At 32.3% G+C, this 25,907-nt stretch overlaps 1 protein-coding gene across 3 annotated transcripts in view; it reads right to left on the bottom strand.

The window, feature by feature from the left end:
• The window catches only part of LOC145277536 (maestro heat-like repeat-containing protein family member 1), a 216,739-nt gene that overhangs the window by 26,238 nt on the left and 164,594 nt on the right, over positions 1-25,907 (bottom strand). For all 3 annotated transcript variants that reach the window (XM_080128991.1, XM_080128993.1, XM_080128992.1), the window contains 7 exons: positions 24,005-24,119; positions 20,240-20,386; positions 17,051-17,239; positions 12,223-12,378; positions 10,032-10,166; positions 7,134-7,236; positions 1,200-1,265 (listed from right to left, as the gene is read on the bottom strand). In XM_080128991.1, coding sequence (XP_079985117.1) covers positions 1,200-1,265; positions 7,134-7,236; positions 10,032-10,166; positions 12,223-12,378; positions 17,051-17,239; positions 20,240-20,386; positions 24,005-24,119 — 911 coding nt within the window. The remainder of the gene's footprint in view (positions 1-1,199; positions 1,266-7,133; positions 7,237-10,031; positions 10,167-12,222; positions 12,379-17,050; positions 17,240-20,239; positions 20,387-24,004; positions 24,120-25,907) is intronic.

The following is a 25,907-nucleotide window of genomic DNA, read 5'->3' as shown; positions in this document are numbered from 1 at the left end:
GGTATAATAAAATTGTGGGGGTCTGCGTTCACGCCTGGCATCCATAGAATGGAAATAGGCACAAACTTTAATAAAGACTTTTTATATCTATCTGCGTAAGTATACTTTGATAATTATATTTCAGTTTAAAGAAATATGGTATAATAAAATTATGGGGTGTTCGTTCGTGCCTGACCTTCATAGAATGGAAATGTCACAAAGTTTAATAAGGTTTTTTAATATAGATCCACAGAATATTGTGATAAGTGTTTTGGTGTGGACAGGTATGGTATAATAAATTATGGGGTCTATCTATTTTATTTTTACTTTCATCATATTTTGCTTTGGTTTTGATACGCCCAAATTCAAAGCTATCTTTTTACAACCCTTCCTTTTCATAACCAGAGTCCATTTTTTGTAGGCTGTTTTTGAACCCAGTCAACGACTAGTACTTTTGCTAGTATATCTATATATCTCTCTCTCTCTCTCTCTCTATATATATATATATATATATATATATATATAGAGAGAGAGAGAGAGAGAGAAAATAATAGACCAAAAGTCTAAAAGAGCAAAGTTTCTGTTAATGCATGAATACTTGAAAAGTACAGTGTTCAAAGTACCGCACATATAGGGTAAACCCGATAGGTGATATATATTTGTGATGGGACGATTCCAATACTTTTCCTGATTGCGATACAATTATGAATTCTATACTAAATTCCAGATTCCAATATAATTACCAATTCCGATTCTTTATAAATCTCTAAATATTCAACGATATGTAGCTGTTATTTTTCTCTGATTACTGTAAAAACATATGTTAAATGTGCAGATATTTTTCAAACATAAAAAATACACTTGTGAGGGATGACCTATAGATTTTAATTTTAATATTAGTTTAAAATTAATAAATAACAGACGATTTTGTTTTAAACAAAACTCAAATAAGGAAGACAATTAAAAGAAACGTTTTTGGCATCAGAAAATCGACTGAACTTTTTTATGATTCCCCCAAAAGTTTTGATTTTCTGATTTCGATTAATCATCCCAACACTAATATATATCTATATACACACACACATATATCAACACTCAAACATAATAGTTAGATTTTCTTTTACATTATACATGACAAGCTTGTTAATCTATTTTATTAACAACTTATGCTAATCAAGCCATGCTTTACTATAAAAGACAAAACCAAAAATGACTCTTACCAGTGCTGACGTGTTCCTTTGGTATGCGAGATTGATTTTCTTTCATCAAATTTCCGAGAAGGAATCCTTTAATCAATAAGAAAAAAAAATCTTTTTAAATTAAAAAAGAACTATTAAGAACTATTATGTGCATTACATTTTTTTAATTGGAACTCTTCAATATCTTCTTCCTCTTTTCATTTATACATTGCCAACAGATGCTGAGCATCAATTTTGTTTGTGAAGTATATTTCTACAGGAAATTATCGCAGATTCAGAGGTGGCAGACTCAGCAGCATATTCATAAACGTCGATGAAACACAGTTAAAAATAATATCCAAAAAAACACAGTTAAAAATAATATCCAAAAAAACACAGTTAAAAATAATATCCAAAAAACGCAGTGAAAAATAATATCCAAAAAAACACAGTTAATAATAATATCAAAAAAAACACAGTTAAAAATAATATCCAAAAAAACATAGTTAAAAATAATATCCAAAAAACAGTTAAAAATAATATCCAAAAAACGCAGTTAAAAATAATATCCAAAAAAACACAGTTAAAAATAATATCCAAAAAAACACAGTTAATAATAATATCCAAAAAAACACAGTTAATAATAATATCCAAAAAAACACAGTTAATAATAATATCCAAAAAAACACAGTTAAAAATAATATCCAAAAAAACGCAGTTAAAAATAATATCCAAAAAAACACAGTTAATAATAATATCCAAAAAACGCAGCTAAAAATAATATCCAAAAAAACGCAGTTAAAAGTAATATCCAAAAAAACACATTTAAAAATAATATCCAAAAAACGCAGTTAAAAATAATATCCAATGTTAACAAATCGTTGCGGTCATTGTTATTAATAGTTCATGAAAACAAAGAAAAGGTTGATGCCAATGATCTAAGACTTTTGTTGCTGAGGAAAACTTGGAGTTATCTTGAGACACTTTGGCTTCAAAACCACGATTCACTTTCTATACTAAATTGTGATGAACACAGAACTAGTCTTCAATACACAAATCTGGACGAGATGCAAGATCATCCCCCTTAACAAACCTCTTTTAAAAGAGAGTTCATCCACAAAGCAACAGCTCCAGAACCACTACAAGATTGGAAAAGATATTCGAGGAAAAGGGGAACTGAAGACATGGTTACACACTATCAAAGCCAATGTCACACCTACAGTTCACAGGTCTGTGTGTCTCATCTTGAGACTGTGCACACACATACACATGCATGACAGTCTGTAGCACTGAGCGATGGGATGAAACTGTCAAAACTGATGTCGCTGGAGGTAAATAGGTCAAGTTATTCACCCCCAGAGCTCTCGGGTCGAAATATCTGCTAGGGAACAGGTCAATATATATACAAGCATGGAAGCACAAGCAGTCAGTCAAAAAACAAAACGGCACGAGCATTACTGACTCCAACCCCTCCTGTTTCCCCCTCCATCTACCACTTGGAAGCATTATCATGAGGCAAGCAATAAAATAATTTTATATTTTTCTAACAAACGAATCTGTGTTGCGAGTTTATTTTCTTGGCTGACGAGAAACTGCTATCGTCCACCTGGTTAAATATCATGTTACGTGTTTATTGTGGTCCTGGGACTGGCTGCCCATAACAATCTTGGCTGTTACAGACCATCATTTGTGGTCTGTGTTCATTTGAGACACTGTCTGTTCAGTTATATACTAAGGGTTAAATAAGCTAAGCGGCCCATAACAAAATAACAACAGACAATTTACGTTTTAATGTTTTTCTCTTTTAAAGTTTAATTAAAATTGCTCTTAACATCTTTATAATAATATTTCATATTCCTCTGAAAAATTGGTGCGTGGGGGGTCATCAGATTTTTATCTGTTTGTTAACTGTTTCACGAATGCGCATGTGTGAATTGTTCACATTACAGATTCCTTATGTTAAGGATAAGTAGGTTTGAAAAGATGTTTTAAAAACAGATCAAGCTGGCCTAATGGTTATTGTACTTGACTCACTGTCTTTAGGTTTTGGTTTTTATCTCAGCTCGAGTAATTTTTTTGTTTGTTTTATTTACAAGGAGTGAACTGTTTAGAAAAAACATAATACTTGCATGCATATGTTTTAGTTTCTGTATAAATTAAAATATAATATTTATGCGTATTTTACAACTGGGCAATGCCAGGCAGCCTGCTATTATATATATATAGAGAGAGATAGCACAACCTATCTCCTCAGCAAATTTTAGAAAAAATCCCAATAAAAGCAAATTCATAGTTTAACAAAAACACGAGCCGAAATTCTCATTTTTTAAACCAACATTTGACTACATGATATGTGCCTTTCTTAACGGATGTTTTTGTTTTCTATAATAAAGATTTTTTGTCTGTAACCAAAAAAGTCAGTTTTAAATTTAAAAAAGAAACAATATTTGAACACAACTAGTCATTCTATTTAATTGCATCAGTAAATGTATTATGTTACTTCACTGTTCGTTCAAACTCCTTGGCTTAACATTTCTGGCAACATGAATTTGAACAAATAAATTGAAAACATTGTCAAGGTTGCTCCAAGATGGGCTCCCTTTATCATGCTAGAAAATGATTCATATTTGACAGTACCCAGTATCTCTGCAAAACCACCATTGCCGCATCTGGGTTGGTGTGTCTAGCACTAGTCTTTCTCTTTTAGACAGGATTCCAAAAAGAGTCTCCAACCTAAATCTTGCATCATCAATCAAGCTCTAACATAATCAATGTTGCATCCCTGTTTTATAAATATTTTAATGGAATGTGCTCTGATGAACTCATAGCACTTGTGCCCCCTTGACGTACATACTCCCAACAAATCCAACAAGCAACCAAATCCTACCCTTTTACTGTAGATGCCTCCGATGGCAGTTTATTCACTTTAAGAACTGTGAACCAAAATAAAAACAAACCTGGATGATGACAAAAATGGATAAAGGCGTTGAGTATAATTAGTTTTAAATGATTGCCTTTTTGAGATTAAAGGTTCAACCCTTACTTGAGGCAATAATAATGAAGAATAAAATAAAAATTACTTAACATCATGGAGGATGGAATCAGAACAATTTACTCCTATGGATTTAAAAGAAAGTGTGATGCAAAACATTGTCTAACTTTCTCAAGATTTTTTTGTTTTGCTTTAACCATGCATTGGCGTTAAAAAACAATTTAATATATGAATGAGTTGGGATTATCAGTTTTTTCTCGGCTGTATTGACGAAAAGATATTTTCAATTTAAATGAATACAAGACACTTTTTAGAATTTCAAATATGGCTTTGTTTATTTTACACACATCAAAATACAGTAACAATTACACGGTGGAGGTTAGGTGGAGTAGGGTGCGTTGCAGAACTTTCTCTCGGCCTGTCTGTCGCTTTGTGCCTCTGACCTCTCTCTTTTTCGACTAGTCGCTTGTTGATCAAAAATTTAAGACCACTTAATCTTTTAAAAAAAAAACTTTTTTTTTAAGGATAGATTTTAAACTCTTCCAACTTAAGGTTACTAATACTACAATCTAAAAGATTATGGAAACAAAAAGCTACATTCCAAAAATTTATTTTAAAAATTTACATTTTTATTAAATTAGGCTTTTTACACATGATCAAAATTATAAGACCAGAGACAAAACTTCTATTAAATTGTACAAATGTGTATGAAAAGTGTATGAAAACATTCACAATCAAACTTAATAATGAGTTCTACTTCCACTGTTTTCGATGACTTCAAAAATTCTTTGGGGTATGCTAGAAATAAGGGTTTCCATTAAGGTGCGGGGGATCTTGCTCCAGTTTTTGAAGATGGCTTCACGAAGTTCATTTTTTGTTGGATATTGTTTGCCATTTCAATAAACCTCTCTTGTCATCCATCTCCAAACATTTTCAATTGGATTCAAGTCCAGGGAGTACACAGGATGTCCCAAGAGATGGACTCCATTTTCTTGTAGAAAGCTCAAGGTCCGTCTTGCAGTGTGGATTGCAGCATTATCCTGTTGCAATAACCATCCATCCCCACACAAACGATGACCTTCCATCATCAAAGATGCTTTTTGTAGCATGCTAACATAACCAGTTGCTGTCTGACGACCTTGCACCACCTAGTGCTCCATTGTCCCTCTGTAAGAAAAGGCACTCCATACCATTACGGACCCTCCACCACTATAACGTGTGGAAAAAATTTCAAGGGGTATGTTTTTGTCATGCCAATATCGCTGGAAGCCATAAGGATAATCTAAATTGAATTTTTTCTCATCAGGAAACAGTACTTTCTTCCACTTTTCAACGTCCCAGGTTTGGTATTCATGATCAAATCTTAAGCGGTTTATTTTATGACGTAAAAGCAATCAAGGAATTTGTTTATGCTTTTTATTTACCTTTTTTTTGTAAGTGTTATCTGATTGTTATTGGACTGCAGTCAGCATCTGTAACTGCCTTAATTTGATTAGAACAAAGTCCTCTGTCATTCATAACAACCCGTCTGATTCTCCTACTCAATGCAGGAGAAATGGGGAGGGGGGGGGGCTACCAAAGGATTTTGCTTTTCCATGATAACAGTTTTACTGCAATTTACCTTAGCTGCTATCGCTCGCTGTGACAAACCTTGCTTATGGAATCCTAGAATTCGAGAGCACTCAACTTCGGTTAGTTTTCTTGATTTAGGCATACTAACACCTTTACACAGTGATTGCTAATCTCTAACTGAACTAAAAACATTAGAATTACCATAAATCTAACGATTTATACACTTGGTCTTATAATTTTGATCATGTGTAAAAAAAACCTAATTTAATAAAAATGCAAATTTTTAAATACAATTTTTGGAATGTACCTTTTTATTTCCATAACCTTTAGATTGTAGTATTAGTAACCTTTAAGTCAGAAGAGTTTAAAATCTATCCTTAAAAAAAAGGTTTCTTTTTAAAGATTTTTAAGTGGTCTTAAATTTTTGATCAGCAGTGTATTGTAACTGACCTCATAACCTTTTTGCCCAGTCTTTTGTTTATTGTTCTTGGCTGACTTTTTTTTTTTATATGGGTCAGAGTTTCCCTGGCGATTGACGTCATCATGACGCATTTCTTTGGTGATTCCTGCTTGCTCCAGGCACCATGAATATCAATCAGCTTTCCTCGGGGATTATGACATCATTTTGTCCTGGTGATTCCCAGGCCCACCTTGCTCTCTCTAACAATATTTAAACTGATCTTTTGCTTACACATGATATCAAGCCCTCCAAAGAAGCCATAGTTTGGGTCCGTAGGGCCCACTATTGAAGTAAGCCAAAATAAGATCAATAAAAGAAGCAATAACGCTCTTTATCAAGAAGATGTGTACGAACGCAATTTTGATGGCACAAAATTATGTAACATCATGACTCATTTGATATTTTATGAAGACGTGTTTTCGTGCTCTGCTATTAATGTTACTTTTTGATTGAAGTAACAAGAATTTGCTAATCTTTTCTAATCCTCTGTTGATGATCTACATGCTGCTTCTTCATTTTCTGTCTAAAAATAACGCAAGATCATAAGCATTAGCTTAATTTCACCAACTTTACTAAATAGTGAATTGGACTTCGTTTTTTTTTTTTTTTTTAAAATCACTTCAGGCAAGGCATGAAGCCATTTGATATAAGGAGCTAAAAAAAATTTGTGAAGGTCAAAAACTAGCTAATGATGTTATATGGAAAGATTCCAACCCAGAAAACAGCAATTCTTCCCCCCTTTGTCCTAAACATCGTTCATTGGATGTGAGAACTAAAAGACAAAGAAGAGTGAAAGTTATGAGGCTGCTTAAAGTAAACTCAAGTTTTGACTCTCAATAAGAAAAGATTTCACCATGTTTGACCCAAAGTAACAAATAATTAACATGAAATTAGGTTAAAAAATGGCTAATTTGGTCCAATCGTTGAGTAGATATTCAATAATCTTGCTTACCTGAGAACATGGCTGCATTGGCACGTATTTCGGCCCAAATACTATTATAGAAGGACATACAAGACATCAAATACTGGTTAATCTTTTCAGGAATCTCTTTGATCTGAACAAAAGACAAAGAAACAAAATCAGTTTGACACAAATGGCTCAACTTTATATATATATAAGGTTTTTAGTGGTAAAAAATTTTATTAAAATTTTTAAAAAGATAAGTGGAGTCATTATTAGAATTTTGAAGAAGATCGATGGGGGGGGGGGAGAAAAACAAAATAGACATGAAAAATAGTCAAAAGACTATTCGATTAAAACAAAAAAAAAGAGAACCTCGAGGTACCTTTTGTCCGACACTTGTCAAGAGATTACGTTGGCAGCAATTAAAATAAAACACTTTACACATAATTGAAAATGGGGCGAAGGGAGGGGTGAAACCAAAAAAAAAAAATTATAAAACTACACGGGGTGAATTAAATGAATCAATAACCCGTGATATATCATCAATATATCAAAACCTAGGACAAAATGAAATCAGAGCTCTTTAAACAGATCTAATTTATGCAACAGTTCCTTTTGCCTACAGAGCAATGGTTTGCGCATGAGTACAGTTAAGGCCCCCAAAATATTGAAACGCTGTTTGGAATGGGCCTTGTGTACAATGCGAATAGTTGAATAGTCTTTTGACTATTTTTCGTGTCTATTTTTTTTCTCTCCCATCAATCTTCCTCAAAATTCTAATAATGACTCCACTTATTCTTTTTAAAACTTTAATATATATATATATATATATATATATATATATATATATATATATATATATATATATAGTAGAACCCTGGTATATGACATTAAAAATTAGTAACGAAATGCAGTGCAATATATAATATACACGTATATTATCAAATAACATTATAAATAACATCATGAGGTGGGGCAAATACTGTAACCAGAGGCTGGAAAAACATATTCCACATCGTAACCCGAAAAAATATATCCTAGGGCCACTGTATCCCAGGGTTCTTCTGTACATACACACGTGATGATTGTTACAAATATGAGAACTTAGCATTGCCAGATGTGTTGTAAAAGCCTCCTCATAAGACTGTCGTTTCTGTCTTTGATTGTGTGATTTCAGATGATTAACAAAATCAGCTTTTGACCAACAATATCTGCCACATACAGTGCACTTCAGTTCCTGTTGTAATTTCTCTGACATCATATTTTTGTCCTGCTTTCTTAAAACGTTATAAGACAGCAAGATCTACACGCTGCTCTTCAAAAATCTTACAACTTTCTCTGATGGTTTTTCTCCACAGTCATCGATCTTTCACTTGAGATTTCCAGTTATATACATCCATCTCAAGTATTTTCAAGTTGTTTTTTAGTGAATCCTTAAAACTTTTTCTTGGTTTATGTTGTGGTCTTTTATCCCTATCTATCTAATTAGGAAGTCTTTTGTCTTTCATCCTAACCAAGTGTCCAGTCCAACGCATCTGATTTTGAATGATTTTCATTTCAATACTAATACTATTTGATCGTTCAAGAACTCCAGTGTCAGGCGTTAGAGTCTTCCAGTTAATATTAAGTATTCTCTAAATACAACTTTGTTGAAATCTTTCCAATAACTTGATATGCCTTCTACATGTCGTCCAAGTCTCTGACCCATATAACAGCATAGTGATAACGCATGCTTCGTAAACACTTAGCTTTGTTTTTGATGTGTTTCCCCAATCTGACCACACATGTTTCTCCAATTTGCTAAAAGCAGAACTGGCTTTGACTATTCTGTGATTTATCTCAGCATCAAGTGTACAGTCCTTACTCAACGTTCTACCCAGATATACAAAATTGTCTGTGACATTTAACTTCTTACCATCAACCAAGATGTTTGGTTCAACATATGGAATTCCTATAGGAAGAGAATACATAACATTTTCTTGAGGCTGATGGTAAGTCTGAAAGCTTTACAAGCCTCTGATAACTTGTCCATATTCAACTGAATGTGAAACAAGATCTTCATCATCTGCATATAAAAGTTCAAGAACAAGGTTCTAAAAAATTTTCGACTTTGCATTGAGACGTCTAAGGTTAAAGTTTTCCCGATGTGTGAAACCGAAACTTCACCCCAATATTGCAATTGTTAAAAGCATGCACCAGTATCATAGCAAACTATATGGAAAATAGTGTAGGAGCAAGTATATCACCTTGTTTCAAACTGTTTTCAATTGAAATTGAATCAGACAGAGATCCATTAAAGTTCACTTGGGCTTTCATATTATAGTGTAATTGCCGAAGCAACTCCACGAACTTAGTAGGATAGCCTATAAAACACACACACACACATATATATATATATATATATATATATATATATATATATATATATATATATATACTATCTTATTATTATAATCATCATAGTGCTCCATGTCATCTTGGGATCCATTGTCAGACAGTGCCTGAGGCATCCCTTAGGTTTGCATCGAAACATACCTCACTCAGGGGATAGTTTGTGAAGATGTCTGCTATAATCTGCAGGTTTCCCTCCATTTTTTTAAGACGCACATAGCTTCTACCTATTCTTTGTAAGTCCGCGTTCAACCAGCAACATGATTTTGCTTTAATTTAGCTTTATAGTAATTTTAATTTTTCAACTCGCAAAGCATTTTTATTTTCTTTTTTCTCTCCTACCAAGCAAAATCCAGACCAGTGACCCCAGAAGGTGCCAAATTACATTAATAAAACGCACAAGGCTCACCAGACAGCCACACTCGAGTCTCCTAGCAAAGGAGCATTATAGTCTTCCTCTCTTTCCCTGGAAGCCATCCTGCTAGTTGAATTATGGTTAACCTATTTCTTTATTTCACATATTTTAAAATATTTAATGACTTTCTGCGTACTTACAATCAGTTTTGCAATATCATTCATGAATTCTCCATAGTATAAATTGGCATCATCCAGCAAATGTTTTTGAAATTTTTCTTCAATGCTTGGACAGTCAAGTAAGTGACTAAGCGAACGGAGTGTGAATTTGCAGGCCTGCAAAAATGAAAAAAAAAAAAAATATTGACTAAACACTTTAACTTTTTAAAAACGAGAAAAAGTTATGGACTGTTGACTTGAACAATTTTTTCTTAAATAATTGATTTTAAACTTTCTCATTTGTTTTTACTGCTTTACAACATTACATCAATTCCCAAATCAGAGATTCCTTAAAAATTAGGCTCACAAAGTAATTGTATTAAACTTTTCAGACCATTAAAAACAAACAAAAGTTATGGCCTGTTGACTTACGATGAGTGTTTTATGTCAAATTAATGATTGAATATGGTTAATTTGTGCATATTTTTGCATTAAATACTAATCCTATTAATCATGATGTATCGAATAGATACTATCATATTTATTTTACTGTATATAAGTTCCATACAAAATTTCAGCCAGATCAGCTCAGTAGTTTCCAAAACTTCTCGAGTAAATATGGTATTGTGGTGACTTATCTTTATCAACCCATAACTGTGCGTTGAAAAGATATAATATTTAGTTCATTGCATCTAAGGGTCAACACAAAATTTCAGCCAGATCAGACCAGTAGTTTCCATGAAAAAATAGACAGACAGACAGACTAAGAAAAATATAATTATTAATAAATTTAATAACGAGGCAGCAATTTTTAATTCATTGATTTGTTGCGGTTTGACACATACTTAGTGTTTTACTTTTATATTTTGGGGTTCCACCTTTTTTTTTTTTTTTTTACTATGGAGTTTTTATTTAACCAGAGTATCATTTTTTATTTTTAAATAGGATTTTGGAAATTAAATTATTACAATATTGTTTGGTCATTAAATTAGCAATTGAACAAAATTGTTAGAAAACAATAATAATTTTGTAAAAAGTAACAAAGTTTTAATCTCTATTGAATGAGTGGAAATTAAAAAAAGTGTTAAAATTTATTCTTGACATAATTGTAGAGGAATAATATATAATTAATGTACACACTAATTCTTTACATGTTTTTTTAACTGTATGTGATAAAAAAAAAATGTAAAGAATTAGTTTTGTATTTTCAACAGATCCTAGTCAACAAAATGATAGATAGATAATAAGTAATTTCTTTGTAGAATAAAAAAAAATTCAAAACACTTTAATTCATATGTTGAATAAAACCTGTCTAGCTTTACAATATTAACAAGATGGCTGCCGAAACAAACACACGATGTTAGGTCTTCTATGAACTTTTTTCTTCTTGCAGCATTATATTATCATGCATTTTTTTTCTATCTAAGTAAAGAATTTCTAATTTTTTTGAAGAGTATATGCATGAAAAGAGACAGTATCGACATAATAATAACCATTTGTTTCTGCATAACGAAATGGATATGTAAAAAATATACCAAAATTGTAACATGCTAGGAGCTGTTTTGCATTTTCAAGTTTATATATATATATATATATATATATATATATATATATATATATATAAATTTGAAAATGGATTATGTTAGTTATTCTTTCAAAAATTGTCAAGTGTTGTTGTCAAGTTGTCCTTTATGACATCATCCATTTCCAACTAAATATAAATATATTTTTCTTGATAATAATCACTTGTTTTTATCTGCTCTTTCCCCACTTTCTCTTAATTATTTGTCATTTGCTTCCTCCAACTACTTCTTTTATCATTCACCCTTCCTCCCACAATCTAAAACATTGCTGTAGAAATGAAAAGTGTACAGTTACATGCAAGAAAACTACTCACACTTGACAGTATTCTATATGTCTACTAAGACACTATAAAGTACTCGTAAAACAGACATAGGGATACAACATTGTGGCGATGGGACAGAGGTTGGAGCTTGGCCGATAGTGAACGACCTATTAGATTCAAGACTCTTTTTTGGACCCTGTAAGAGTGGAAGACTAATGGTAGATGTATGGACTCAGATGTGGCAACAATACTTCATGCATGAGCAAATTGTAGTTTTGTAAAGATATAGGATACTCTTAGGTGCGTGTAATTTTCTAGCATAGTTATAGAAGTTCACCTTCTTTAAGAACTTTGGAAATTTAAGAAATTCAAACAAAGTTTATTTACCTTGCGAACGTCTACTTCAGCGTCATTCAAATGAAGCAGCAGACTTACAAAATTTGTATGAATTTGTTCCAAAATGGCCGCTTTTGACTGACCCCCAGAGAATCTGGATAGATTTCCAAACAGCATTATGGCTTGTGAACGAACACTGGGCACTTCCTAAAAAAAAAAAAAAAAAAAAAAAAATTACAATTAATGAATTGCAACAATTACACAAACTATTTAAAAAAAAAAAAAACATAATTTATCCATGTGATTTTCTTTTTATCATAAACTGAATAAACCATGAGAACAAAAAATATTTTTATTTTATGCATTAAACTTATTTTTCCATTCAACAGAGTATACTCATATATAGATGAAATGTTAATATTACAAAGTTTGGTAATTAAATTAATCTAATATATAACATACAAAGTTATCTTGTCATATTTCTAAAGTCAGACCCAAATAATATTTAAGTTGGCAAATCAAACTTTACTTGTGATTACCCAATTCTCATTTCTTATTGTTGTACTATTTTATTAGGAATAGAATGATGTATTTTGTTATAATTTATTTTAAAAATTATTTAATTCAGGCTAAGCATATCACCTAAAAATAAAAATCACTTATGTGGATTATGTTTTTAGGATACACTGGATTTCTGTAAATGCTGGCTTAGGCTCAATCAGCAGCTGATGTAAACTGCTGGAACAGCACTGATAAAGGTGATCAGCCAATGAAAAAGACGATGACAAATATGCTTAATCAATAAAAATCAAAGCAGACGACTTTTAATAAATTAGAAAAAAAATTTACTTTTTAATCACATGCAAATTTAATCAGTAAAACTCTAATCCTAAAAAAATAAAAACAAAAAAATATGTTTCTATTTATATTATTGATAGGTTGTTATATTTTGTTTGCTATTATTTTTGTATTGTAATTAGTATTCGATAAATGTTAGTTTCTGTTTCCTCTTAAAATTTTATCGCTACTCGGCTTATTCCAGTGGTTTACATGACGGAAATCCAGTGCAAAAGCACTGTTTTTACGTTAATAATTTATTTCAACCTTTTTAAAGCTTTCTTCAAACCAAAACTACAATCTCATTTTCCTGAAAAAGTTTGAAAAATTTTGAAAATGTGATCACCAATTTGTGAGACTTCCTTTTCACTTGGATCACTTTTAGACTTGAATTCTATTCTTCCATTATTTATCTGTTCTGATTTTTTTTTTATTTACTATCAAATATTGTCAATAGAATTAATAAAATTTAGAGAATGTATAATAAATAATTGAAGAATATATTTATGAATTTTTTAGATGAGCGTGGTTAAATACGTTGGTATTATGAAAATCCAACACACATCCGACAGAACTCACATCTGCTAAAGAGGCACCATCGAATTAATGGAACACAATCCTGAGCAATACTGTCAAATTGATAGAACATGATCCCAAGCAACACCGTCCAACTGAATGAACATGATCCCGAGCATGAACGTAGCAACACGCGACCAGGGCAATCCTCAACTGACGCTGAATGATCTATTGACCCGTTTTCTATAGCTGTCGGGCGAAACCCAACCGTCACTGTGGGCAGGATAGATCTAGCCCATTGGCAGACCTGATCTGTAACCGAACCGAAAGTGAGCTCTTCACCATTGGTTTGTATTAATTTTTGTTAATTACATTTTAGACTACAATGAGGATTTATTATTTATATTATTTGGATGCCTCGGATTACTGTGGAACTCTGAAATCTGCACAGAATTTTAAACTGAACCCAGCTACCATGCTCTTGTTCTAGCAGCCATGAAGTCCAAAGTTATTCGCAATTGTAGTTTGAGTATCACCTGCACTGAAGATTAAACCTTCAAACTCCAAAAGAATAACTTTACAACTGAATTTTACCAACTACTGCCACAGGAAATTGAAACATACTAGAGTTCAACAAGATACACTTGAAGAAAGTCAGAGGTTACATCAATCGAAATGTTGTGAAAATAAGACTCAAGATGAAAACAGTAGTCCAAAGAATCTAAATAATATGAATAAAAATTGTGAAAAAAAAATAACTTAACAAGCAACTCTGGATAAATAAAGCTAATATCAAATAAAGAAAAGCTATACTTTTTTTTTTTCATGAGAGGCAATGGAAACCTCACTTTCTCTAGTGTTGACGTTGCTTAAATCTAGTGGCAAAAATTATAATACTATTTCAGAGTTTTCTCCTCCTCTTCCTCATCAATAAGTTGTAATGTCACAAATCTTTTTCAATTAATCTAATCTATAATACAATATAACTACTTCATTTACTCACATAAAATTAATATACAAAAGTATAAATTTATGCGTAAACTTTAAGTATTTACTTCAAAAGTGCTCAATACGTAGGTAGAGCTAGTTAGTAATTTATAAAATATATATGGCGATTAAGCTACACTGAATATTCTGCATTTCATCCACTCTAGGATTCTTCAGGCTTATGCGCATAAGCCTGAAGAATCCTAGAGTGGATGAAATGTGGAATATTCAGTGTAGCTTAATCGAAATATATATTTTATAAATTACTAATACAATATATATATATATAATATACAAAGTTATCTTCTTCCATTTTCAAAGTCATACCCAAATAGCATTTAAGTTGACAATCCCAAGTTTGGTTCTAATTAATTGATATGTTCCGCAAGAAGGTGATATTCCTTTGAAGTAGCTGAATATTCTTCGCTACTGTATTTGATGTCACTTGCCTTACTGAACAAGTGTTTGGAGTTGGAGCTGTTATATCTTTAGCATGCAGCTTGGGTGTACCTTTCAATGTCACTCTCAGGCAGCTCTACCAGTCAGTATTTATGGCTTAACCAGCCAATCATATTCTTCTAAAGAGAAAAGACCCAGATGTACTCCTATTCATTACATCACTAACCAATTCTCATTTATCATTGTTGTACCATGTTATTAGCAATAGAATAATGTATTTTGCTCCACTTCACTTTTTAAATTATTTAGTTTGATTGAGAGAAATCATGTAGGTTTTTATAGATGCATAGTATGTCCTCTCCCCACTGATTTACATTTTTTGGCATCCACAAAAGAACAATTTCATTTTGACAATTCATAGCCGTCTGACAGTAACCAGCAAGTCTGGGTCTTCATCTTTGATCAAGGCTGAGATTTTCTTTAGATTAGAAACAATAAAAACGATAAAATGAATAAAACTTCACTTCAGCTTCAAAACTGTTCACTTTAATAACTGACAATAACGAAAATGTTGACCATCTCATTTTTCTTCCAGATTGGAGTGCTTAATAGAAACATGATCCAACTTTTTATCTTTCATAATTATACAACGTTGTTCACAGTGAGACAAAAAATTGCTGAATCAAATGGTGTGCTGTATATTAATGGCATATATCAGTGAGTAATCATTTAGTTGAATTGTGTTTGTAGCAAGACTAGCATGGTGACCCGACGTTGCCCGGGATTGAATGATGATCAATGAATGTTTCACACTCCCATCTTTTTATTGTCATCGAAATCAATAAAACTACCCAGTTTTTCAATCAAATTGACCGATAGCCTGCTCTAGTTGGGGATCCATTGCCGTGCACTGAGAAGAAGCTCTCAAAAATTAAAAAATATTGACTGCAATTGCAAGATCACTACAGGACACATGTATCTTGAAACGCCTTTTAATTTAGAGATGGAGCATATCACGATAAGCTGGCAAAGTGAGTATCAAATTACCTCGGGCTTGTTACTCATAAGAGGTAGAAGTGAATAAAGTGATTAAAAAACTAGAGTTGATCGTGGCTGTTTAGAGTTTCTTATGCCAGTTGTGTTGTTAAAAAAAATGGTTAGATCACTCTACTGCTCCAGAAGGTATCTCACTGCTGATACAATCCTTTATCTGTATAAAAGCCCGGTATGCCCTAAAATGGAGTACTGTTGCCATATCTGGCCAGGAGATGCTCAGCATGCCCTATCAAGCCTTGATAGAGTTCAAAACCTAGTAGGTGATGCCCTTTTCTCTTCGCTGCAACCTCTTCCCCACAGAAGAGACATTGTGAGCTTGTCTCTGCTCTATCAGTATTTTCATGGTAAGTGTTCGACTGAACTCCAATCTATTGTCTCCCCCCTTGCCAAACTTTCACAAAAAATACACAACTAACTACAACCGCTATATACGATTTCCCCTACTCCCCATCTGCGCCTAAATCTAAACACAGATTCCATGAACAAAGATTCTTTCCCAGAACTGCGAGTCTGTGGAACACTATTCAACTGGCCTGCTTCCCAGTTGAATACAACATGGTAGCCTCCAAATCCAATGTAAACAAGTTCCTGTTAAGCCGTCTCCGTAAATAATCAAATTCTACCCAATTTACACCATGATTACTAAATTACCACCTTACATTCAATAACTCTTATCCTCGAGTGGCCTTCAGGCCTTGATAAGTGGTGACTCCCAAGTAAAAAAAAAAAAAAAAATGAAGGCAGTATGGATATAAAAAGAAAAAGAATTAAAAAGAAGGGCTAAAGGAAAAAAGTAAGCAAAAAAAGAAAGAAATTAATGAAAGAAAGGAAAAAAAGAAAAAATAAAGAAAAGAAATATCAAGGGAATGAATAACAAAAAATAAAACACAAACAGAAAATATTTAAATAAAATAGTAAGCAAAAAATGAAAGAAATTAATGAAAGAGAAGGAAGAAAAAATATCAAGGGAACAAATAACAGAAAAAAAATTAATTAAATAAACAGAAAAGAAATTATAAAAAAAGAATAAAAATGTTATAGATGAAATGGTTACCCGTGCTTTACTCTCAAATCACTGTCTTACCTTTTCAAAACAAGGTCGGATCTTAAGGATAACATTGATAAGTATCGATCGAATGTCCTCTTCATCAATGACGGACATCACCCGGGACAATCCACTCATTGCTTCAAGAGTGATGCTGTCATTCATATCATCTTTGTCGTCCAATCCAGACATCAAGGCAGACAAAACTGTCGTAGAATATTTCTGAACCTGAAAAAAAAAAAATTTTTTTTGCAAACTTTAAAATGTAAACATACGCAACATAGGAGGTGAGTATGCGTAGTTGCACCATTATATTGCACAACCATTTCTATGTAAGTAAATTTTGGTTCTTATGCAGAATTCTCCCTGTATAAAAAAAAAACAGAAATAAATAAGTAAAAATCTGTATGATAAACGTATTTGTTATGAAAAGAAAATGTCATATTCTAAAAATCATATAAATTGGTCAAAGTTTTATTTTCAATAAAGAAAATCAAATTTCATAAGTAACCAAAGAGAGACTGTTTTGCCCGCAATTTGAAAAACAGTCAATAAACAAGGGTAGATAACTCAAAAATAATTTAAACTTGTGAAATTTATGGATTTATGTTGTAATGCCTATGAATTAGCACTAATTGCTTAAAAATAATTTTCTTTATAAAAATAAAATTACTTGATCGATTTCATGATTTTTGGAATATGGGATTTTCTGTTTTGTTGTTTAGGTATGTACATCATACAAATTTTTCTTTATTCTTAAATATAGGAGTAATTCTGAACAAGAACCTAAATTTCTTCAGCTTGATAGAATTAGAAATGAACTCTGTAATGTTTAATGCACATAATAACTTGACATTTTGTTGAAATAATGATTTCAATAATGATTTGTTAATAATTTTAGCTATGTATTATAATATAGTAGATGTACCCGGTGTTGCCCGGTATTAAACACAATGTTAAATCACTTAAAAAAAATGAAGTAAAAAAATGAAGTAAAAAAAAAAAGAAAGAAACCGAGACATGTGTATGCGAGTATTATGTTTTTTTTAAACATTTCACTTCTTGTAAGAAAAAAAATACTCGAGCTGATATCAAAACCAAAACCTAAAGACAATGAGTCAAGTATGATAACCATTAGACCAGCTTAGCATGATTTTTAAAAGTGTTTTCAAACCTACTTATTTCGAAAATAATGTGAACGATTTGCGCATGCACAATCATGAAACAATCGATAAAAATCCGATGACCCCCCCACATACCAATTTTTCAATTTTAAATCTTTAACGGCCCTTTACCAGATGAAAACCAATTAAAAAGTTTTCCACATGTCTGAATACTCTATATACCAAATTTCAAGTCTGTAGATCAAAAATTTGTTGAGTATATAGGTTGAGAAGTGTCTTCACACACATTCTCACTTTTATAGATAAGCTGTGCCTAGCTGGCATTGTCCAGGAGTCTTTACTTTCAATTTGGTTTCACTTTGTTTTGTTTGTTTTTAATAAGATTTTTAAAATAAAATTTATTATAGAAAATATGTTACCCATTAAGTCGCCCATGAATCTTGCATTAAATTGTTTGAGTCAGGAAAAATTGATTACATTTATGTATTTTTGAGATTAGGATTGATTATTCATATTATTTGGATTCATTTTCACAACATTTCTGTCGATATAACTTCCGACTTTAATTAGGTGTATCTTGTCGAACTTGGAGAGCTTTCTGTCGAACTCAAGAATCTGCACGGAATTTCGAACGGAACCTTTTATTTAATTCACAGGTGAAGCATGCTCTCGTTTTGTTGATCATGGCCGGCTAGAATTTGCAATTATATTTTGAGTGTCGCCCACACTAAGGATTGAACCTCCAACCTCCAGAAGAGTGTAACTTTACAACTGAATTTTAACAAGTACTTTATCCACTATGCCACAGGTCTACAAGGTTGTAGGTTATATCGACCGAAATTTGAAAATTACTCTCAAGACGAGAACAGCAGTCAGAAGAATCCAAATAATACAAGGAAAAGTGAGTTTGCAAAGCCAGTTTAATTGTGGCATCGATGACTTATTATGTTATTAGCCAAGGCTAGTGCTGCCTTTGGATGTCTCAGACCCACTGTGTGTGAGCGTAAAGAAATTCAGCTGCAGACCAAGTATACTGAGCTGTGATTCTTACCATTGTTAAACTTGAACTGTATATGCCAGATATTCCAAGAAACTAAACAATTTCTATATGACCTGCCTCCGTAGATTGTTAAAAATCAAGTGACAAGACAAAATACCAGACACAGAGGTTTTAGCCCAGTCAAACCTTCCGTTAGTACACACCATGTTACAGCAGAGCCAGGTTCATTGGGCAGGTCATATATGCCGCATGCCTGATTGAAGGCTCCCAAAACAGCTCCATTATGGTAAACCATCCAAAGGAAAAAGATCCGCAGGAGGGCAGCGGAAACGGTTCAAGGACAATCTGAAGGTTTCTTTCTAACAGTAATTAAATTATGTTTAATGGATTAACACAAAAAAAATCAGTGCTTGTCCAGAACCCCTTCTCCCCTTGATAAAAGAAAAATAAAGAAAAAATCTTTATGATGTACGTACCCAATAGACAAAAAAATCGCATACACCAAAAATCATGTAAATTGATCGTTATTGTAAAATAAGAAATTCAAATTTTATTGATAAACTACAATCGACAATTTCATGATGCCATTTTGAAAACAGTTGGAATAATGGCAAATAATTCAACAAGCCTTATAATGTCTACAAATTCCCATTAATCACTTAAAAATTATTTCTATATAAATAAACACTTTGTTTCCATTATTTTGTTCAACCTTTGTAGTTGATCGATTTACATGATTTTTGGTGTATGATATTTTCTTGGCATAACAGACACGTACATCATACAGATTTTTCTTAATTTTTGTTTTTTCCGGGGGGAGGGGTATTATGGACAAGTACCAAAATTTCTTTTATTTATGCTACTAGATTTTTTACTTAATAAAATAGTAAATAAAAACATAATTCTATTTGTAATTATCAAAGTTATACTGATACATGAAATACACAGACGTGTTTTTTTTCTTTTTTTTTTTACATAGGCATCACCACATTATCAATATTTTTAATGTGAAGTTGTTTCATAATTTTATTTAAAAAATGTTTGCATTTAGACTTATGAAGAAAAAAAAAATTTTTTTTTCCAAACAAAACCTTCATCACTTACCATATCTTTTCCCATGCTCCCAAGGTTTCCCAAACCACGAATACAATACATTCGTACCAAATGGCAACTGTCAACCATTCGACCAAGTAGACCATTGATCATTGACTCAATCAGAGCATTCTTTTCTGGACATTTTTGATTGATCAGCTTCAAAACAAAAGAATTTCACAATTAACTTTCAAATATCATGCATCAAAAACTAACATTTTTAAATAGTTAATCAGAGTTAATCGTAGCAAAATTATTTCCTTACAAATGACATTCATCCAAAACAAAAATGACAAACGAATGTGAACAAAAAGAGATTAATAGATGATCATAATTTGATTCAATATTTTACTCAGAGTTTCATTAAGAATAAACATGAAACAACAATCAATATTTATACATTGGATGCTGTGGTGAGAGTAAAAATTAATTTTGTTGATAGGAAATGTAAAACGTTTTTGAATTTTTTTAGATGTGGATTGATTATTCATATTATTTGTGATTCTTCAGACTACTATTCTTATCTTTGTTATTTTCACATTTTGCTTGATGTAACCAACCTTCTTCAAATGTATATTCCTTTCAAACTCGTGAATCTGTATGAAATTTTGGACAGAACTCTTTATTCAATCCACAGGGTTAAACATGCTTTCATTCCACCAGCTATGATTGGATATAAGTCCTAAGTAATTCACAATTGTATTTTGGATGTTGCCTGCACTGAGGATTGAAATTTCAACGTTCAGAAGAATGTAACTTGCAACCGAATTTTATCAATTACTTTATCCATTATGGCATGGGTCCTTGTGGACAATTCTAGTATAAATTTTTAAAAAGACTTCTGAATTCAATAAAAATATTTACAAGTTAGACAAGAGACACCCGAAGAAGGTCGTTGGCTACATTGACCGAAACATTGTGAAAATAACACTGAAGATGAGTAAAGCAGTTCGAAGAATGCAAATAATATGAATTACCGGAAAATGTAAAAATTTTAATGTTTGTTGGTTTGAAGAGAGTCAGTTGAAAGGAATTAAAATAATGATGAAAATGCTGAAATCTTGCAGATACATTGTATTTTCCTTTGTTTCATTTTAATTTAGTTGAAACTCTCAGAAATCAAGGGAGTTAACAATTAATGTGCATACTATGGGAACCGAGATGATACGATTAACTTCTCTTCATTTCTTGTGATCTCAAAATAGGAAGTTCCACAGTTTTCATTTGTTTTGTGGAATATTTTCAGACCTATTTTATTGGGAAACAATACCTATTATAAGCATTTTATTGTATACAAAAGTTGCTATTTTTACCCATAGATAGGAAGCTGGGTTTATACCCTTCCCAACAATACTAGTGCATAATTGAACCCAGTGGATCCAGTAGTATTTGAAGACTTTGACTCTGATTCCATAGTTCTTCGATGATATCGATTACACTGGATTAATTTCATATTAAATCTTTTTATTATTTTTTTTTCCGAATAGATAAAATATATTCTTGTTTTGATGGAAATCGCTCCAAACAAGACATGAAACAACTAGATGTAAACCGCTAAAACAAAAAAGTAAAAAACGAGCCAACGATAAGTGTTAGATGGATAAATTTTGATCCAGAAAATAGCGATTCTTCTCCCTTTGTCAGAAACATCATTCATGGAATGTGAGGACTAAAAGACAAAATAAAGCAAGAGTTATGAAATTTTCGAAAGTAAACCAAATGTCCACTCAGAAAAAGCAGCAAGTTTATCACATAAATTTTCTTAAAATTTGAACCGAGGTAGGTGGCATGAAAACAAGGCAATCCTGAAAATTGAAACCTTTAAATCCAAGCAATTGTAGAAAATATGCCATTTTTAAGATTTGGAGTGAAACACGAATTGAAAGAAATTTTTTTTTTTTTTCAAAATGTCTTTTGCAATAAAACTCTATCTAAACATGCTAAAGCCATGAAAATTTGTAGAGAAAATTTTTTGAAAGTAAATAATACAAAAGTGATACAAAAACATCTAAAAAGGAGGAAAGTGAATTCTAATGAAACGGAGAAGGAAGGAGTGTAAATAATTAGAGCAATTTGCTTTTTAATGCTTGTAGGAATCACTTTGCGAGTAAGTCGCTACATTTTTAGTTATACAAGAACTTGAATAAATTTTGGCATATGGCAAATAAATAGGTAAAAAAGAAATATTGTGACTTTATAGGTAAATGTAAGTCTATTTTAAAAAAATGTTCGCTGTAAGTCTATTTTAAAAAAAATGTTTGTCTAATTGGAAGCGAAGATGAAGTTTTGTTCAATCATTGTTGTCCCACAACGAACAACCACAGAATGAGTATTTTTGAATCCAGTAAAAATCATATGATGCAGCTCATTCTCTTCCAATATTTTGGTGCTTTTCAATAATCATGCTAACACACCGGTTCCCGTTAGATCATCAAAGTTAAGCAACGTTGAGCCTGATCAGTACTGAAATAGGTGACCATTTGGGAATTCCAGGTTCTGCATTTGTTCTCCGCTTATCTTGGCATTGTTTCCAGTCGTCCTGAACTTCTTCTTACCACTAAACTCAAGCAGTACCAATTCAGAAAGGTGTTGTTGGCGATTATGCAACTCTTGCCTCCCAATTATATATGCAGCTAGCCTTACAGGGGGTATCCTTTGTCTCTTGAGACTGAATGGAAACATCATTAATTCAGTAATCCATAGTCAAGTCATCAAGTAACATTACGATTACTTTTAAAATGGACCCAAATGTTGTATATAGAGACAGTCGCAAAGACAGTAAAACTTTGACACAAACGTTTTAGGTGAACGAAAAAGTTATTTATTTTCTTTGTTTCATGCACAAGTCGCCGACACATATTCACAACGTGACATTCTTTCTCATCAGAAAGAAGTTCTTTCTTTTTTAGTTACAACCAGCTGTGGTGTGGCCATAATTCTCTCTAGGACTTACAGATCGTCCGGCTCGCTTTCGAAAGTCTAGGAGAAGGAGGCTCGCGCGCTTCTCAAGCGTACGTTTCAAATTGCTATGCGTCTTTTTCTTCTCTTTCTCTTTTCCTTCCAATCTTGATGCGTATACACATGCATTTCATTCCGTGATGTCACGCTCACGTCACTGCTTAAATGCTGACGTGACATTAACTCAGCACATGAGTCATTAACATGTTTATGTGTTCTGGCTTAGTCATTTAAATGATGGAGCCAGCGACTACATTACAATCATAAAATCTTTTTGGCTAGGAACAAAGTGTAGTATCTGTTCTTATACTACACTTTACCTTTTCTGTCCTCAGTCAGTGAAGGAGAAATTCTTCTAACCTGAGGTAATTAGTATTTTTGTTCCTATCCAGAGTGTCTCTTTTTGGAGAGCTGGATTCTTTCTCACATTATAAACTGACTTTGTGTCTAATTCTGCCCTTCTGGGGGCGGCAATTAAATAGTAAAGAAACAAAAACAATCAAACAAAAAATATTCACATCAAAAAAATAATCCACTAATCAAAATGTTTTTGCTGTAGTTGCACTGTCCAATTGATGCCATTTTTTACCATGATGATCACAAAAGAATTCAATCTATTTATATGGGCAGTTAAACTAAACCTCAACCCGTAATAGGGCAGCTTACAGCTTTTGTCTTATTTTTTGTTGCTCAATATTTGTTTTCATAATATTAAATGAAGAATTTAAAAAAGCAAAATAGAAAACAAGCATGCACTAAAATAAAGATGGGTGCAAATTTCTTTATGAAACCAATTTCAAATGAGAGATATAAACTTACTTCAGCATAAAATGCTGCCGTTACAATCCGTTGAGGTTCATGGTAACTGGATAGAGCAGGGTTTAAGTTGATCACAATCTGAGGCACCAAATGTGGATTATTCTGAGCCAAATGTCTTGAAAGAAAAAAAAAAACAGAAATCATTTTAGATTTTTATTTATTATTTGCGAACTATTATCCTCATCTTCTTGTTTCAGAACGTTTCAGCCAACTATTCCTCTAACCTTCGTCAGGTGGCAAATCGCAACAGGATAGGAATGCTGAGTGTCTTAACTGTAAGTCCACAAATAAATAAATTACTTATCTCAAAAGGATTCCAATAATAAAAATAATAGACCATTCGGTAGAGATCCAATGATAGAAAACCCAGATAAGAACGGAAATACTTGGATTTATAAGACCAAAAAATCCAACCATGATCACCCTTTGGAGCCCGTGGTGCAGTGGATAGAGACGTTGAATCTCTACGGTTCCAGGTGAGCATCATCTGAAGATAGCAGTTTCAATCCTACTCAAAGTCGGCCAGAGGCTTAGTTGGCCAAAACGTAGTGAGACGACAACTATGGAAGGAAGTAATTACTGAAAATAATAATAAGAAACTCAACATTTACCACCGGACAAAGGCCAGAGGAATAATTGGCCAAAACGTTATGAAACAACAATTAGAAGATGAGGATAATAGCCTGCAAATAAATAAATCCAATTTATAAAAGGCACTGTGTCTGTCTGTCTGTCTGTCCGTTGTCTTCATATTTTAAAACTATCTCTTCCGAAACTAAAAGTTGCAGAGCGGATCTAAGGGCCTCAAATGATTGGATTTTTTATGAACCATCCTTTCATGGGTTTTTTAAGCCAGTTAAAATAGTTTTTAAGGGGTCAAAAATGGGTCAAAATTGAAAAAATCGTTATACATTTTGTACATTCATCTTAGTTTATTTTTAATCAGTTCATATGCATATCACGTTGGTACAGTAGTAATGTCACCAGCTTTGAATGATACAATTTAGCTTTTGATTCTAGCTGATGGTGCTAAAATATTTTTTTTTTTATTTTTAAAATCACGACTCTATAATAATATATACGAAATCTGAACAAATTAAAATATCATATTTAAGTGTATTTTACGACTGGTCAAAGCCGAGCAGCCTCCTACTAGTAAATATATGAATTACTCATCTCAAAAGGATTCCAATAATAAAATAAAAATAAAAGAAAATCGTTTTGTTTGATGGAAAACATAAATTAACTCCTGTATTAGAAAAAAAAATCTTGTGTAAAAAAAAAAAAAAAAAAAAAACTGAATCAATGTAAATTACACAGTATTATTATTTCCCTTTTTATCTATGTCAGAGTTGTCATTTTTTTATATCTTTGTAATGGCAGTGCTCGTTTGAGCTCCAATCTCTGGCCCCACCTAGTCAATCTTTCACGAAAAACACCCGTCTAGCTGAAACTACTGTCATCAATTTTCCCCATTCTTTATCTGTGCCTAAATCCAAACGTAGATTCCATGAGCAGAGCTTCCTTCTTAGAAGTGCATGACTGTGGAACTCTCTTCCGTTTGCCTGTTTCCCACCTGACTACAACTTGGATGTCTTCAAGCCCAACATAAACAAATTCCTGACTAACCGCCCCTTTAAGTAAGACACGATCAAATCTCCAATACTAATGATTACTATGATACTATATCATTGATTACTGTACACGCGGCAATAACCCTTATCCCCGAGTGGCTTCCGGGCCTTGATAAGTGGTGACCTCCATGTAAAAAAAAAAAAAAAAAAAAAAAAAAATGGCAGAATTATATTATCAGATTATCTCCCTTGTTTCATTACTTGCTAAAACAAAAAAATAATAAAATTTTGTCCACACACGAATTAAGTAATGGAAGATCTTTTTTTCT

This window comes from Euprymna scolopes, chromosome 6 (assembly GCF_053919585.1).
Source record: "Euprymna scolopes isolate OS-2025 chromosome 6, ASM5391958v1, whole genome shotgun sequence".
In the NCBI taxonomy this organism is placed as follows: Eukaryota; Metazoa; Mollusca; class Cephalopoda; order Sepiida; family Sepiolidae; genus Euprymna; species Euprymna scolopes.
Note: the sequence above shows the minus strand (reverse complement) of the source record. Positions and strands in the feature narration are given on the sequence as shown.